Raw genomic sequence first — 16,693 nt, 5'->3', positions numbered from 1 at the left:
GCACAGCGAGCCACACCCCCAGCGAGCCCCTCCCCCCCAACACAGCTAGCCCCTCCCCCCCCCACTGTCCAAGCCCTGGGCCCTGTCAATGGGGGCAGCGAGTGGGTGAGCGGCAGTGAACGCCCCGCCCCCAGCACAGAGAGCCCCTCCCCCAGCTAGCCCCTCCCCCCAACACAGCGAGCCCCTCCCCCCAACACAGCTAGCCCCTCCCCCCAACACAGTGAGCCCCTCCCCCTGCCCGCCCCTCCCCCCAACACAGCGAGCCACACCCCCAGCGAGCCCCTCCCCCCCCACTGTCCAAGCCCTGGCCTCTGTCAATACAGGCAGCGAGTGAGTGGCCGTGTCTGCCCATTCTCCCCCTCCCCCCAGCCCGCTCCCCCCGTCAACCCCCATCCAAGCGTACCAAACGCCCAGACCGGTCCGCAATACCCACAAGATTAATTAAACCCCCCCCCCCCCCCATAACACCCCCCACCCCAGGGCCGCGGTGTTCCGGGGTGCCGTCACACAGCTGCAGAGGTCGGTACGGACACTCGCAGGGACATTGCGGGACGAGCGGCCTGTGGTTGTGCTGTACCGTACCAGAGATGCTGCAATGCACCGTGAATGGTCTGGCGGGGCCGCTGCCGTCCGGGTCGATGGTGTAGTTTCCCGAGGTCCTGACCCCCAGTCTCCTGTAGCCGTCGCACGACTCTGGGTAGAGAGCTTGAAGCAACCCGGCGAGAAACGGGAGGGGAACGGGAACGGGTACGGGAGGGGAACGGGAACAGGGGGAGAATGCACGGCATGAGAAATACTAACATCCAGCAGTGTGAGACCCAGCAACGTCTCTCTACAACGTCTAGCGACACCGCGGGCCGGCACTGCCCTGCCCCCTCTTCCCCCCCCCCCCCCCCCCCCCCCTACTCCCCTTCCCCCTCCCCCACCCCTCCCACTGCTCAACACATCCGGCCCAGACCCCCGGGGAGCTAGAGCCACGCACCCTGGGCCACCCCCACCCTGGGACACCCCGCATCTTCCCCCCCCCCCCTCCCACGGGTCCGGGTTACGCCGCTCCGGCCGCGCTGCCCCTCGCCCTAACCCAATCCATGCGCGTCACTCCTAAATTTCACTCACAATTGTGACAGGTCACTCCTTTGTACCCGGTCCGCTCGCAGTCGCACAGAAAGTTATCGGCGGTTTGCAGACACACGCCCCCGTGTTCACACAGGTTCGGTGTACACCTGCCAAACACACATACAGTCAACGCGGCCTCAACAACCAATGCATCCAGCACCGCCATTCAATGTGATCATGGCTGATCATCCCCAATCTGTACCCCGTTCCTGCCTTCTCCCCATATCCCCTGACTCCGCTATCTTTAAGAGCCCTATCTAGCTCTCTCTTGAAAGCATCCAAAGAACCGGCCTCCACCTATGAGGCAGGGAATTCCACAGACTCACCACTCTGTGAGAAAAGGTGTTTCCTCGTCTCCGTTCTAAATGGCTTACTCCTTATTCTTAAACTGTGGTCCCTGGTTCTGGACTCCCCTAACATCGGGAACATGTTTCCTGCCTCTAGCGTGTCCAAGCCCTTAACAATCTTATATGTTTCAATGAGAAACCCTCTCATCCTTCTAAATTCTAGAGTATACAAGCCCAGCTGCTTCATTCTCTCAGCATATGACAGTCCCGCCATCCCGGGAATTAACATTCTAAACCTACGCTGCACTCCCTCAATAGCAAGAATGTCCTTTCTCAAATTAGGGGACCTCTTTGCTCCTATAATCGATTCCTCTTGTTATGAAGGCCAACATACCATTCACTTTCTTCACTGCCTGCTGTACCGGCATGCTTATTTTCATAGTCTGATGAACAAGGACCCCCAGATCCCGTTGTACTTCCCCTTTTCCCAACGTGATGCCATTTAGATAGTAATCTGCCTTCCTGTTTTTGCTACCAAAGTGGATAACCTCACATCTATCCACATTAAACTGCACCTGCCATGCATCTGCCCACTCACCCAACCTGTCCAAGTCACCCTGCATTCTCACACTGCCACCCAGCTTTGTGTCGTCTGTGTCAGCTCTTTGTAGAAGCCATCCGTCCTACTCCCCACCCTCTCTCCTTGAACATAATTGAATTCTCCCCCCTTCACCCCCTTCCCCCCCCCCCCCCCCCCCCCCCCCCCTCCCCACCAGCTCTCGCGATACCAGTTATAATTTAGAATCCGTCCAATTGCTTCAACTTCTCCAGTCTACGCGTGGAATGAAAGTGTTTCATCCCGGGAATTATTCATCCATTCTCCGCCCCCATCGCCACAGGCTTTCACACCGCCAGACCCGGGCAATATCAACCAATAAGTGTTCGATATGTTCATTCTGATTTAGTTCTTGGAAACCGCGGCCCTATTTATACTAACCCTAACCCTATTTATATCTTCCAGCCCATTCCTTCACTCATTGTAAACTGTCATAACTACAGTGGCTTTCACCCTGCCTTAGGTTGGCATTTGCCCTCTGTAACTACGGACGATGGACTCGCTCCACAATGTAATGTGTGGCCACAGTTCAGGGAAGGTGATGGATGGCAACTTTGTAAACATCTCCTTACCGGTCTGTGACTCCACACGTGTTGAACAGCATCTCGGAATATCGGCCCAGTTGGCGTCTTTTGACGAGCTCCAGGTCAACAGGGTAATTGTCGATGTGGATGAGCCTCATGCAGCCATGGAACTCGCTGGCGTTGGAGAAACAGCCCGAGTTCTTCACGCTGGCTGGACACGCTGCGGGGACCGACGTAGTGATCGATACAAGGAAAAGGAGCGAGCAGCAGCAACATTCTTCATTCAAGATTAAACTTCCCAACTCGTCCATGCACCAAGATGCCCCATCTACACTCGTCCCACCTGCCCGCTTTTGACACGTATCCATCCGAACCTCTCCCACCCATGTATTTATCCAAATGTAGTTGTTGCTTCTGTCCCATCTACCTCCTGTGGCAGCTGGTTCCATAAACCCACCACCTCCTGTGTGAAAAAGTTGCCCCTCAGATTCCGATTAAACATTTCCCCTCTCAGCCCTTCATTATTGTCGACACGTCTATACCGTCACCTTTCTGCTTCCTGCACTCCGTGGAACAACGATCCCTCGGTTTATAATGAGATTCAGAAATATTCGTTACAATAATTTTACCGGGAAACGGGGATAGAATTCCTGAAGAAGCTCCGGTGTGACACCTGGTTCAGACACAACATGGGACAGGTGTGGGGACAGGTGTGAGAACAGGGGATGAAGCCGGATGAGAGGACAGACCACGGGGGGGGGGGGGGGGGGGGCGAGTCCGTCTGATCGCCGTCAGCAGCAAATGTTGGAATCCCGGGGTAAAGGAGTAGCGACAGGGGGCAGAGAACGCCACAAACTAATGCCCAATATCATAAATGAAGTGTCTCCACCCGTTCCTTCGCTCCAGAGATGCTGCCTGGCCCGCTGAGCTACCCCAGCTTTTTGTGTCTACCTTCGCCCAAAATTATAACACAGAGGCGTGGGGTCATCTAGAATTATAGATCTAAGAGTCAAGAGTGTTTTATTGTCATATGTCCCAGATCGAATAATTAAATTCTTACTGGTTGCTGCAACAGAATATGGAATATTAACATAGAAACGTAGAAAATAGTTGCAGGAGGAGTCCATTTGGTCCTTCGAGCCAGCACTGCTATTCATTTCGATCATAGCTGATCATCCACAATCAGTAACCCGTGCCTGCCTTCCCAAATCCCTTGATTCTGCTAGCCTAGAGCTCTAACTTTTAAATTCATCCAGTGAATTGGCCTCCACAAATTCACAACTCTCTTCTCAGTTTGCTGGACTGCCCTTTATTCTTAGACTGTGGCCCCTGGTTCTGGACTCCCCCAACATTGGGAACATTTTTCCTGCATCTAGCTTGTCCAGTCCATTATATGTTTCAATAAGATCCTATAAGTTCCTATAAGAGCGGGGCGGGGCGGGGTGGGTTGGGTAGGCTGGGGCGGGTTAGGTCAGCTGGGGGCGGGGCGGGGTGGCCCGAGCAGTGGTGAAGCAGGAGGGAGACCGGGGACCTGGGTCTTGGTCACTTCAATCATTGGGTCAATGTGACGTAGTCACAGAACCTGCTTCCTAACTGCAGTTCCCTCCACTCAGTCTGAAGAAAGGTCCCGACCGGAAACGTCACCTAACCTTTGTCTCCAGAAATGCTGCCGGACCCGCTGTTACTCCAGCACTTTGTGTTCATCTCGGGAGTCACAGAGGCGGGGTCGTCACTGTATTGGGGTTATTTGGGCTTTGATAGTGCGGTCACGTCACACTGGACACAGGGGTTGTCTCCGTTACCACGGGGAGAGACGAGGGACCGAAGCCGCAGAAACTCACCTCCAAAGAAGTAGTTGTCTCCGGTCTCGACCCGCAGCGCCTGGTTGACCTTCACCGCCGAGTCCTCTTGTCCGTCAATGATTATGACCACAGAGTCCATCCGAACCAACAGGTTCACCGAGTGCCAATGGCCGTCAGTCAGGTTGAAGCCTGCAGCCAAGGAGAGCGGGACCCGTGACCACTGGACAGGGGCACTGACCTTCCCACCACCCCACCCCCTCCATCACCCCCTCCCTCCCTCCCTCTCCCTGTACCCCCCCCCCCCCCCCCCCACTTCACCCTCCCATCTTGACCCACCACCCAACCCCTCCCTCTCCACTCTCTCCCCTCACCCACCTTCCTCTTCCTCCCCCCCCACCCCCATCCGTCCCTCACCCCCCCCCCCCCCCTCCCTTCCCTCTCCACCCCCTTCCCCCTCTCCCCCCCCCCCCCCCCCCCCCCCCCCTCACCTGCGGCGAACTCCAGCCGCCGGCCACCGCTCTGCTGTACAGTGGTGTTGATCTGGCCGCCGCTCAGCGCCAGCTGCAGGGATCCGAGGCCGCGGGAGAAGTTGGTGAAGAGCAGGAGGCCGCGGGGCGCCATCGAGCGGAAGCTGAAGTTGAGGGCGAGTTGGTGAAGCAGCGGCTGCCCCGGGAGCTGCAGGAAGCTGGCGGCCGACACGAAGGTGACGGGGGAGGCGGGCGGCCCTGGACCAAGAGCCCGCGGGCAGTGAAAGCGCACATCGCCCTGGGGTGGGGGAGGGGGAGGGGGGGCAATCAGCGCGGCTCGGAACCCCCTCACCACCACACATGCACTCCCCACCGAGACTCCCCCACCCCACACCCACACCCCTCACCCACCCCACACCCCCCACCCACCCCACACCCCTCACCCACCCCACACCCCACCCCACACCCACCCCACACCCACCCCACACCCTCGCATCCCGTCACCCCGAGACCGTCAGCGGCGACCCGGGACACACACATCCCCACACAGACACGTCCGCCCCCACCCCCTCCCCCACCCTCACATCGCGACCCCCATCCTACATATAGACCCCCCATTGAGACTCCCAGACCCCACACAAACACCCAGTGGAGGGAGGGAGGGGGGCGGGCGGGCCGGGCTCACTCGCGTTACATGACACAGGTGGACAAGTTGGCCAGAATGGGTTCAGCTCGGAACCTTCACGTTGCAGCTGATCAGACCCGGAACCAGTAACTAAAGTCCCGCCGTTCGTTCGGCACCGGGTAACCGATCCGGATTTCACCCCGACCGTTTCCTACCAAGATCTGCGTCCGCGAATGTCTCTTTCTGGCCACGTCAATGACGCTGATGTTATTGTACAAGATGTTCTCCAGACACCCTTGGAAGTTGGGCTTGTCAATCACGGCTCCTCTCGCAGGGGTGAGCACAGGGTGACCGCCGAAATAGATCTGAAACAAAGTCACTGTGAATTTGCCCACAGCGGGCAGAACCAGACAGACACACACACACACACACACACACACACACACACACACACACACACACACACACACACACACACACACACACACACACACACACACACACACACACACACACACACACACACACACACACACACACAGAGAGAGAGACACACACAGACACACACAGACACGCACACGCACAGGGGCTGTCTCGGGCGAGGGGGAGACCACAAAACTGACACAATATTAAACTTCAGTTGTTAAACGTTGAATCTTTGCTGAGCAAGGGGTTGTTCAGACAGACTCACCGCTGAATGCAGGTCCAGGTAATCAAAGTGGCCGTTGGTGTGGAAGCGCTCGGTGTGTCCGTCCAGCGTCAGGTTCACGTGCTGCCCGTAGCGCTCGATGTGAACCATGTGCCAGTGTTGGTCATCCAGCAGGTTGCCCATGGTGACCGTGGTGTCGCCTCTCACCGTGTGCACCACACTGCTGCCTGTACACAGAGCCCGTGTTACACACACACAACACACACACACCCACACTGCTGCCTGTACACAGAGCCCGCGTTACACACACACACACAACACTGCACCCTTTATCCTGTATATCTACACTGTGGACCGCTCCATTGTAATCATGAACAGTATTTCCGCTGACTGGACAGCACGCAACAAAAAGCTTTTCACTGTACCTCTGTACACGTGACAATAAACTAAATGTAAACTAACCCGTGCGGCCGGGGATGGGGTCTGTGGCGCGCAGTGTTCCTGATGCTACCATGGACTTGCAGTGAGCAGCGCGAGTCATAGACAACGAGTCATAGAGAGGTACAGCATGGAAACAGGCCCTTCGGCCTAACTTCGTCCACACCGGCCCAACTCACCCACACCGGCCAACAATGTCCTAGCTACACTAGTCCCACCTGCCCGCGCTTGGCCCATAACACTCCGAACCTGTCCTATCCATGTACCTGTGTGAATGCTTCTTAAACGTTAGGATATTCCCAGCCTCAACAACCCTCTCTGGCAGCTTGTTCCATACACCCACCACCCTCTGTGTGAAAAGGTTACCCCTCAGATTCCTATTAAATCTTTTGCCCTTTACCTTAAACCTTTGCCTCTGGTCAGTTCCCCTACTCTGGGCAAAGAGACTGTGCATCTACCCGATCTATTCCTCTCCTGACTTTATACACCTCTATAAGATCGCCCCTCATCCTCCTGCGCTCCAAGGAGTAGAGACCAAGCCTACTCAACCTCCTTATAGCTCACACCCTCTAGTCAATAGACAATAGGTGCAGGAGTAGAGGCCATTCGGCCCTTCGAGCCAGCACCGCCATTCAATGTGATCATGGCTGATCATCCCCAATCAGTACCCCGTTCCTGCCTTCTCCCCATATCCCCTGACTCCGCTATTTTGATGAGCCCTATCTAGCTCTCTCTTGAAAGCATGCAGAGAATCGGCCTCCACCGCCCTCTGAGGCAGAGAATTCCACAGTCCTGGCAACATCCTCGTAAATCTTCTCTGTACCGTTCCCTATAACATGGTGCCCAGAACTGGCGTTTACAGTAGACAGGTGTGGCCGCTTCAAGTTCAGAGCCCGGGGCCGGAGGTGATTGGGACGGTGGTTATAGCAAATAAATACCTAGGTTAACATGAAAGAGTAGCCGTGCTTGCACCAACTCCACGGTGATGTGGTCCCCCTGCTCGCCCTCGCTGTGCATGAGCAGTCCCTCCTCAGCCCACGTCTTGAAGTTGAACGAGATAGAGTCGAATAGTGTTCGCGTATTCCACTCTTGGAACCGGTAGCTCAGAGAACTGTTGCCGTCGAAGGAGACCATGTCAGAATCTGCACAACACACACACATTCTCAACGTTGAAAGCAACAGCAACATGAACGATGAAAGGGCCATCATTGGGGAAAAGGGAAGGGGCAGCGGGGGGGGGGGGGGGGGGGGGGGGGAGGAAGGAAAAAAACTACCCCGGGCAAAAAGGAAGATGTGGCAGATACAAATGAAAAATAACGCAGCATCATAAGGCAAGACGGAAATGGGGGGAATAAAATAAATAAAAATACTGCCATTGGAGCAAGAAACAAAGGCAGAGGACAAAAGGACAGAGTGCTGGAGTAACTCAGCGGGTCAGGCAGCATCTGTGGAGAACATGGATAGGTGACGCCCGCCCCCCCCCCCCCCCCGCCCCCATCCCTCTACCCCCCTCCGGTACCCACCCTCCCCCCTACCCCCCGGCCACCCCCCCCCATCCCTCTACCCCCCCCCCCCCATCCCCACTTGCCGTAGGGCAGCCGTACACCTCCACCCTGAGGCCGACGTAGCGCCGCGGCCGCCAACTGATGGCCACGAAGCGGACGAATCGCGCCAACACCGGGCGCCATAGGTCGTGCCGGACATCGTAGTCTGCGTTCCGGTTCCCGGAGAAAGTCTGCAACATAAGAGCGGCGCGGTCACCCTCCGGGGGGCAGTGCGGGGAGGGGGGAGGGGGCGGGGATGGGGAGGGGGCGGGGGAGGGGGAGGGGAGGGGGAGGGGGAGGCGGGAGGGGGAGGTGGGGAGGGGGAGGGGGAGGGGGAGGGGGAGGGGGAGGGGGAGGGGGAGGGGGAGGGGGAGGGGGAGGGGAGGGGGAGGGGGGATGGGGGAGGGGGCAGGAGGGAGGGGGAGGGGGAGGGGGAGGGGAGGGGAGGGGGAGGGGGAGGGGGCATAGGGGTGGGGGGAGATGGATGAGTCACCCAGAGGGAGGGGAGTGTGGCCGGGGGGGAGGGGAGGGGGGGTGCGGGCGACGGGGGGAGCGGGGTCAGTGTGGGGGCGTGTACTCACCCAGTTGTGGCCCAGCTGGTAGAAGGGCTGCCAGCTGTGGCCGTGGTCACTGTAGAGGAGGAGGTAGCGGGTCACCCAGTCGCGGGAGTTATAGGTGCCCTGGGTCGCCACCGCCGTCACCATCGACCTCTGCCACAGGTCAACCTGCAGCCAGGGGAGGCGGTCGGACACCTGGGGAGACCACCCCCATCCCCCTGAAACACAGGAAGGGTCAGTGCTCCGGACCCAGCCTCACCCCTCCCCTCCCCTCCCCTCCCCTCCCCTCCCCTCCCCATCCCCATCTCCCCTGCCCCGTCTACCACCCCCCATATTTATCCCTAAACCCCCCTCCCCCATATTCCCCCCCCGGCACCCCCCCCCCCCCCATATTACCCCTTGAACCCCCCTCTCCCATGCGGGCTCTCACCGTGCAGACGGCCGTATCCAGGCGAGTAGAAGGTGGAGTACGAGGAGGCGGTGAAGGCGCTGGAGAACTGCGGCGTGGCCAGCCTATGTTTACACCTGGAGGCGGTCAGACTCCCCGGGAACAGACTCTCTGGATGCAGGCTCCCTGTGGACAGGCCCATCAGTGACCGTTCCACCCCCACATCTCATCTCCCCCACCCCCACCCACACCCACCCCCCACCCAGACAGTATCACAAGTGATCGCTCATCACCCCCACATCACCCCTCACCCCCTCACCGTCACCCATTCCCACCCACACGTTGGTGACGCACACTACAACGACCCACACTACCACGCACCCATACACACCCCCACCCACCCCACGCACCCACACACACCCCCATCCACCCACCCCACGCACGCTCACCCGTCAGTGTCAGTAGGCGTGTGCAGGAGATAGAGTTTCGACCCGAAACGTTGCCTATTTCCTTCGCCCCATAGACGCTGCTGCACCCGCTGAGTTTCTCCAGCATTTTTGTCTACCTTCGATTTTCCAGCATCTGCAGTTCCTTCTTAAACACAATATTCCAAATGCGACCTGACCAGCGCCCTATAGAGCCTCAACATAACATCCCTGTTTTTATATTCTAGCCCTCTCGAAATAAATGATAGCATTGCATTTACCTTCCTCACTACCGATTCGACTTGCAGATTAACTTTTTGGGAATCCTGCACCAGCTCCCAAGTCACTTTGCATTTCCAGATTCTCTCCCCATTTAGAAAATATAGTCTCGGCCTTTATTCCTACGACCAAAATGCATGACTCCACACTTAAGATTCAGATTCAGATTCAGATTCAATTTTAATTGTCATTGTCAGTGTACAGTACAGAGACAACGAAATGCATTTAGCATTTAACTGCACTATATTCCATCTGCCATTTCTCAGCCCACTCTCCAAACCTGTCCAAGTCCTTCTGCAGATTCCCTGCTTTCTCTACACTACCTGCTCCTCCACCTATCTTCATATCATCTGCAAACTTGGCCACACAACCTTCAATTCCCTCATCCAAATCATTTATATACAACGTGACGAGTAGCGGCCCCAGCACCGACCCTTGCGGAACTCCGCTGGTTACTGGCAGCCAACCAGAAAAAGCTCCCTTTATAGTCAGTCTTTGTGATCTGTCATCCAGCCAACCCTGCTGTCCATGTTCGTATTTCCCTCTGATACCGTGGGCTCTCATCTTCTTTAGCAGCCTCACATGCAGCACCATATCAAAGTCTTTCTGAAAATCTAGGTAAAGAACATCCACTGACTCCTTTATCTGTCCTGCTATTTACTTCCACAGAGAATTCCAAGAGGTTTGTGAGGCAAGATCTCCCTTTCACAAACCCATGCCGACTGCAGCCTATTTTATTGTGTGCTTCTAAGTACTCAAAACCCTCATCCTTTGTAATGGAAACTTACCAACTACGAAAGTCAGGCTAACCGGGCTTTTCTGCTTCAATCCCTTCTTGAACAGGAGAGTAATATTTGCAACTTTCCAATCGCCCGGAACCACCCCTGTGTAATGATTCTTGAAAGATCACAATGAATGTCCCCACAATCTCTAAAGCCACCTCTTTCAGAACCATTGGGTGCAGTCCATCCGGTCCGGGTGACTTCCACCTTCAGACCTTTCAGCTTCACAAGCACCTTCTCCCTAGTAATAGCCACTCCTCTAACTTCCACCCCCGACTCGCTATCTCTCAAGGTCATTGGGGAAAGGAATAAGGATGGTCTGGAAGTTAAGGCTCAGAACATGAGTAACACTGGACAATGGGAACAGGCAGATGGATCCACGGGTTTAGGGAGTTCAGCACGACCCCAACACACCATCCAAAACCACAAGAAGTTACAGGAAGTTGTGGACACAGCCCAGACCATCCCGGAAACCAACCTCCCTTCCCTGGAATCATCAAAACCCAATTGTTGATCGCGCACAAACAAATGTTCAAGTATCCAATGACGAGAGTTTCTATCCCCGAAACTCCTGTCAGTCCCACTTTCCAACACGGGCCCCTGACCACACACGGCCCCTGACCACACACGGCCCGTGACCACACACGGCCCGTGACCACACACGGCCCCTGACCACACACGGCCCGTGACCACACACGGCCCGTGACCACACACGGCCCCTGACCACACACGGCCCCTGACCACACACGGCCCCTGACCACACACGGGCCCTGACCACACACGGCCCCTGACCACACACGGCCCCTGACCACACACGGCCCGTGACCACACACGGCCCGTGACCACACACGGCCCCTGACCACACACGGCCCCTGACCACACACGGCCCTAGACCACACACGGCCCCTGACCACACACGGCCCTAGACCACACACGGCCCCTGACAACACACGGGCCCCTGACCACGCACGGCCCCTGACCACGCACGGCCCCTGACCACGCACGGCCCCTGACCACGCACGGCCCGTGACCACGCCTGCCCACTTATCCGCTAGACACATAGTCCAGGCCAATCCGCTGAGTTGTATCGCCATGGAGGTACACTACTGATCGCTGCCTCCATTAACACACCAAACCCTAACCCTAATGCTTAGGAATTTCAGCATGTCTCCAACAACCCTCACTGATTTTATCAGATGTTCCGCAGAAAGCATCTTATCGGGAAGCATCACATCCTGGCTTGAGACCAGCTCCACCCAAGACCACAGAAATGGCAGAGTTGTCGACGCATCATCCTTCTGCACTACAATGAACAGTCCGAGCCGACTCAACCTCTCCCTATCACCGAGACCCTCTAATCCTGGCAATACGGGGCCACAATTATTTACAATATTTATTAACCATTTAGACGAGGGAATTAAATGTAACATCTCCAAGTTTGCGGATGACACAAAGCTTGGTGGCAGAGTGAGCTGCGAGGAGGATGCTAGGAGGCTGCAAGTTGACTTGGATAGCTTGGGTGAGTTGGCAGATGCAGTATAATGTGGATAAAGGTAAGGTTATCCGCTTTGGTGGCAAGAACAGGAAGGCAGATTATTATCTGAATGGTAGGCAGACACAAAATGCTGGAGTAACTCAGCGGGACAGGCAGCATTTCTGGAGAGAAGGAATGGGTTACATTTCGGGTCGAGACCAGAAAATATGAATGTTGTCAGATTAGGAAATGGGGAAGTTCAACGAGACGTGGGCGTCCTTGTACATCAGTCAGTGAAAGTAAGCATGAGGGTAGAGCAGGCAGTGAAGAAAGCTAATGGTATGTTGGCCTTTATTGCAAGAGGATTTGAGTAGAGGAGCAAGGAGGCCCGACTGCAGTTGTACAGGGTCCTGGTGAGACCACACCTGGAGAATTGTGTGCGGTTTTGGTCTGCTAATTTGAGGAAGGACATTCTTGCATTTGAGGGAGTTCAGCGTTGATTCACCAGGTTAATTCCCGGGATGGCGGGTCTGATAAACGAGGAAAGAATGGGTCGACTGGGCTTGTATTCACTGGAATTTAGAAGGATGAGAGTAGATCTTATAGAAACATATAAAATTCTTAAGGGATTGGACAGGCAAGAATGCAGGAAATATGTTCTCGATGTTGGGGAAGTCCAGAACCAGGGGTCAGTTTAAGAATAAGGGGTAGGCCATTTAGGACCGAGGGCAAACCTTTTCACCCAGAGAGTTGTGAATCTGTGGAATTCTCTGCCACAGAAGGCAGTGGAGGCCAATTCATTGGAGGTTTTCAAGAGAGAGTTAGATTTAGCCCTTCAGGCTAACGGAATCAAGGGATATGGGAAAAAGCAGGAACGGGGTACTGATTTAGGATGATCAGCCATGATCACATTGATGTGGCTGGAATGGCCGCATGGCCTACACCTGCACCTATCCCTTTCCAGCTTGACAACATATTTCCTCTAACATGGTGCGCAGAACTGAACACAATACTGTGAATGCAGTCTCACCAATGTCTTGTACAACTGCAACATGACCTCCAAACTTCTATACTTCTATGCCAAACACCTTTTTGACCACCCAATATACCTGCAACTCCACCTTTAAGGGACCATGCACCTGCACTCCAAGATCCCTCTGCTCCCCAGAGCACTACCATTCACCGAACCCTGAGGCGCACCACCAGTCTCAGGCCTCCAGTCCAAGAAGCAACCTCCCACCATCACCTCTGCTTCCTTCCATGAAGCCAATTTTCTAACCATTCAGCTATCTCTCCCTGGATCCCATGTGATCTAACCTTCCAGAGTAGCCTACCATGCGGAACCTTGTTGAATGCTTTGCTGAAGTCCAAAAAACAATATCTTACAGCTCTGCCTTCATCAACCTTTTTGGTCACGTCTTCAAAAAACTCGGAGACACGAGTGCCCACGTACAAAACCATGCTGACTATCCCTAAATCAGCCCTTGTTCGACTAATGCCTGTATATCCTATCCCTCAGAATATTCTCTAGTAACTTTCCAACTACAGATGCTAAGCTCACTGACCTATAGTTCCCAGCATTTTCCCTGCAGCCCTTCTTGAATAGAGGCACAACATTTGCCACCCTCCAGTCTTCCGGCACCTCTCCTGTATTTAAAGACTCATACATTTCAATAAGGGGTTCCCGCAATTTCCTCTCTAGTTTCCCACAATGTCCTTGGATATACCTGACCAGGCCCTGGAAATTTGTTTACCTACATACACGATAGTATCTTCAGTGCCTCTTCGACCATAACACAGACTGTTCTCAAGACACTTCCATTGACTGCCCCAAGTTCCTCCGTTCTCCTGTCTTTCTCCTCGGTAAATACAGAGGATGAATATTCATTGAGGACCTCCTGTGGCTCCAATAAACAATAGGTGCAGGAGTAGGCCATTCGGCCCTTCGAGCCAGCACCGCCATTAAATGTGATCATGGGTGATCATCCCCAATCAGTACCCCGTTAGTCAACACAGAGTTGTCTACTTTGATTCCTGAGAGGTCCCATTGTCTCTCTCAAGTTGCCTCATCTACCTCCGGCATTTCTTTCCATATCACCCATCATCATTAGCCATTTAGAACGGAGGTGAGGAAACACTTTTCCACACAGAGAGTTGTGGGTCTGTGAAATTCTCTGCCTCAGAGGGCGGCGGAGGCCGGTTCTCTGGATGCTTTCAAGAGAGAGCTAGATAGGGCTCTTAAAGATGGCGGAGTCGGGGGATATGGGGAGAAGGCAGGAACGGGGTACTGATTGTGGATGATCAGCCATGATCATGGCTCGAAGGGCCGAATGGCCTCCTCCTGCACCTATTGTCTATTGTCTATTATCATTTGTGTGAAAATGTTACCCCTCAAATTCCTGTAAGATCTTTCCCCCTTCACCTTAAACCTATGACCTCTGGTTCTCGCCCCCCCCTCCCCCCCCCCCACCCTACTCTGGGCAAGAGACTCTATGCATCTACATATTTATTCCTCTCATGATTTTATCCACTTCTATAAGATCACCCCTCATCCTCCTGCGCCCAAATGAATAGGGACCCAGCCCACTCAACCTTTCCCTGTAACTCAGACCATCTTTGTAAATCTCCTCTACTCCAGTTTGACAGCATCTTTCCTACAACATGGTGTAAGCTATTGGGGCAAATCCTCCAAAATTATGGAAGAACTTGGATAAGGACATGGATATTTTTAAAAGACAGATTTGCTGGCTGCAACGGAAAAAAACCCAATCCACAGAAAGAATCAGTTTCAAGTTTCAAACCCGTCTGGCCTGTGGACTTGGACATCACACAACGGTGTGAACAGGAAAGGCTGAGACGGAGATAACGAGATTCTCTTGGATACACAAATGAAGGAACCAAGCCTCAGCAGACGGTGGTAAACAGGCCAGCAGAAGCACAATCACCATCGGGGATGATAACGATCAGGCTGAGGGATCATGACATCAGCAAACCCCTTATCATCGGAAGCCTATTGTTCATGCCAGATCGAAACTGGGAAACATCAAAAGAACCCCTTCTATCCAGAGGACCACCTGGGGGTTTCAAAGGAATCTCAGGTATAAAACAGGAGTCAAGCCAGAACTCGCTCTCTTCCTGCTCTTCCTGCTCTGCTGGACAGCTCGTGGGCCTGCATCGACTTAGCTGTGAGTATCCTCCTCATCAGCACACTCTGGTCAATTCAACCTTTTATCATATCCCACCATAATTCCGAGGTCTAGAACCTAGGGGAATCCCTTTTGTTGTATTCTCTCTCTTGGAAACCGCTCGAGTGGAGTGGTGGCCGTTTGACCCTCCGACAAGGGAGAGAATAACGGGCAGTTGGGCCCGAAGTGGAGTAAAGGGAAACGCAAAACCCCTACAGAATGGTGAACACAATACTCTAAATGCGGCCTCTCCAACGTCTTATATACGAGTGGCAGAGATGGGACCAATAACCGGTGGCGTGAGGAAGAGCCTCCTCACCCAGGGCGGGGAGGGGAGAATTGGGGCAGAGCATCCCACCGCCCGAATGAGCTGCATGGATGGGAAGGAAGGGCAGGGCCGAATATCCGCAGCGAGGCGGTGCGGGCATCAGCCGCAGGGTCACCTGCAAGGAGCTGCAGCCTCTGAGCAGCTTCCGGCGTCCAGCCTTGCCCTTCTCGCACCCACCCGGCCATTCCCGAGACCCCGCATGAGGGCAGCGACTGGGGAGACAAGACTGCCGCAGATTGTGGGCACAGTTACCGGCACGGCCCCCTGGTTCAGCCGGCGGGACTCAGCACCGGGAACAGGCCACCGAACCGGCCGCTGCAGCGAGAATGGGACAGCGCAAGTGCCCGGTGTCCAGAGCCCGCTGTCCAGTGTCTGCCCTTGCCCCGCCGGCTCGCGCCCCGTCACTTACCGGCTGCGCGGGAGATGACGGTAAAGAGGAGACACAGCGCGGCGGGGCTGCCCGGAGACATGGCTCCAACTCCGGCTCCAACTCCGGCTCCTCGGTCTCGGCGCGGTCGCGGTGGCCGCTCCGCCTCGGCTCACGCTTCTGCAGCGCTGCCGCAGTCCTTGCTCCGCCCGGGAAGGGATGCCGCAGTCGGTGACGTGACGTCTCCACACCCAGGGGCTGAGTCTTCGGGAACTCCGCCCAACACGTCGGCTCCGCGTCCGCAACACAAGCAGGCAGGCGGGCACCGCGTCCGCAATACAAGCAGGCGGGCAGGCAGGCGCCGCGTCCTCTGATGTTAAACAATCACCTGTCATAGCGACCCGCAATCTGCAACCCTGATCCGCTAACTAACGCCGATCCGCCGGCTGTTGTTGATCAATGATCTAAAAAATCAATCGCCGATATAACGGTGGGCAGCGCTTTGCAGCAGTGACCAGCTCTCATAGTGACCAGCTCTGTAATAATAGCAGTGGCACCTTATCAAAGGCCTTCAGAAAATCCAAACAAACAACATCTACTAAAGAAGGGTCCCCACCCTAAACGTCACCTATAAAGGACTAAAAACACTGAAGTTGGTTTAATTGTTTCATTTCCCTCTCTCTGTTAAACAGTAGAGTTACATTTGTGATTTTCCAGCCTCTAATGATTACTAATATCCCCACAATGTCTACACCTCCCTCTTTCAGAACCGTGGGGTATAGTCCACTTAGTCCAGGTGACATCCACTTCATACCTGCAGCTTCCCAAGCACCTTGCCCA

At 55.0% G+C, this 16,693-nt stretch overlaps 1 protein-coding gene across 1 annotated transcript in view; it reads right to left on the bottom strand.

Moving 5' to 3' along the window:
- The window catches only part of LOC116981710 (contactin-associated protein 1-like), a 16,456-nt gene extending 348 nt beyond the window's left edge, over positions 1 to 16,108 (bottom strand). The window contains exons 1-13 of the mRNA XM_033034764.1: positions 15,896 to 16,108; positions 9,056 to 9,199; positions 8,650 to 8,843; positions 8,109 to 8,259; positions 7,463 to 7,666; positions 6,129 to 6,313; positions 5,653 to 5,802; positions 4,834 to 5,110; positions 4,385 to 4,534; positions 2,592 to 2,763; positions 1,117 to 1,223; positions 583 to 705; positions 270 to 311 (exon numbers count right to left, since the gene is read on the bottom strand). Coding sequence (XP_032890655.1) covers positions 270 to 311; positions 583 to 705; positions 1,117 to 1,223; positions 2,592 to 2,763; positions 4,385 to 4,534; positions 4,834 to 5,110; positions 5,653 to 5,802; positions 6,129 to 6,313; positions 7,463 to 7,666; positions 8,109 to 8,259; positions 8,650 to 8,843; positions 9,056 to 9,199; positions 15,896 to 15,956 — 1,960 coding nt within the window. The 5' untranslated portion in view covers positions 15,957 to 16,108. The remainder of the gene's footprint in view (positions 1 to 269; positions 312 to 582; positions 706 to 1,116; positions 1,224 to 2,591; positions 2,764 to 4,384; positions 4,535 to 4,833; positions 5,111 to 5,652; positions 5,803 to 6,128; positions 6,314 to 7,462; positions 7,667 to 8,108; positions 8,260 to 8,649; positions 8,844 to 9,055; positions 9,200 to 15,895) is intronic.
- Positions 16,109 to 16,693: the final 585 nt, after the last annotated feature.

The sequence above is a fragment of the Amblyraja radiata genome, chromosome 16 (genome assembly GCF_010909765.2).
Source record: "Amblyraja radiata isolate CabotCenter1 chromosome 16, sAmbRad1.1.pri, whole genome shotgun sequence".
NCBI lineage: Eukaryota > Metazoa > Chordata > Chondrichthyes > Rajiformes > Rajidae > Amblyraja > Amblyraja radiata.
This window is presented reverse-complemented; position numbering and strand designations above follow the sequence as displayed.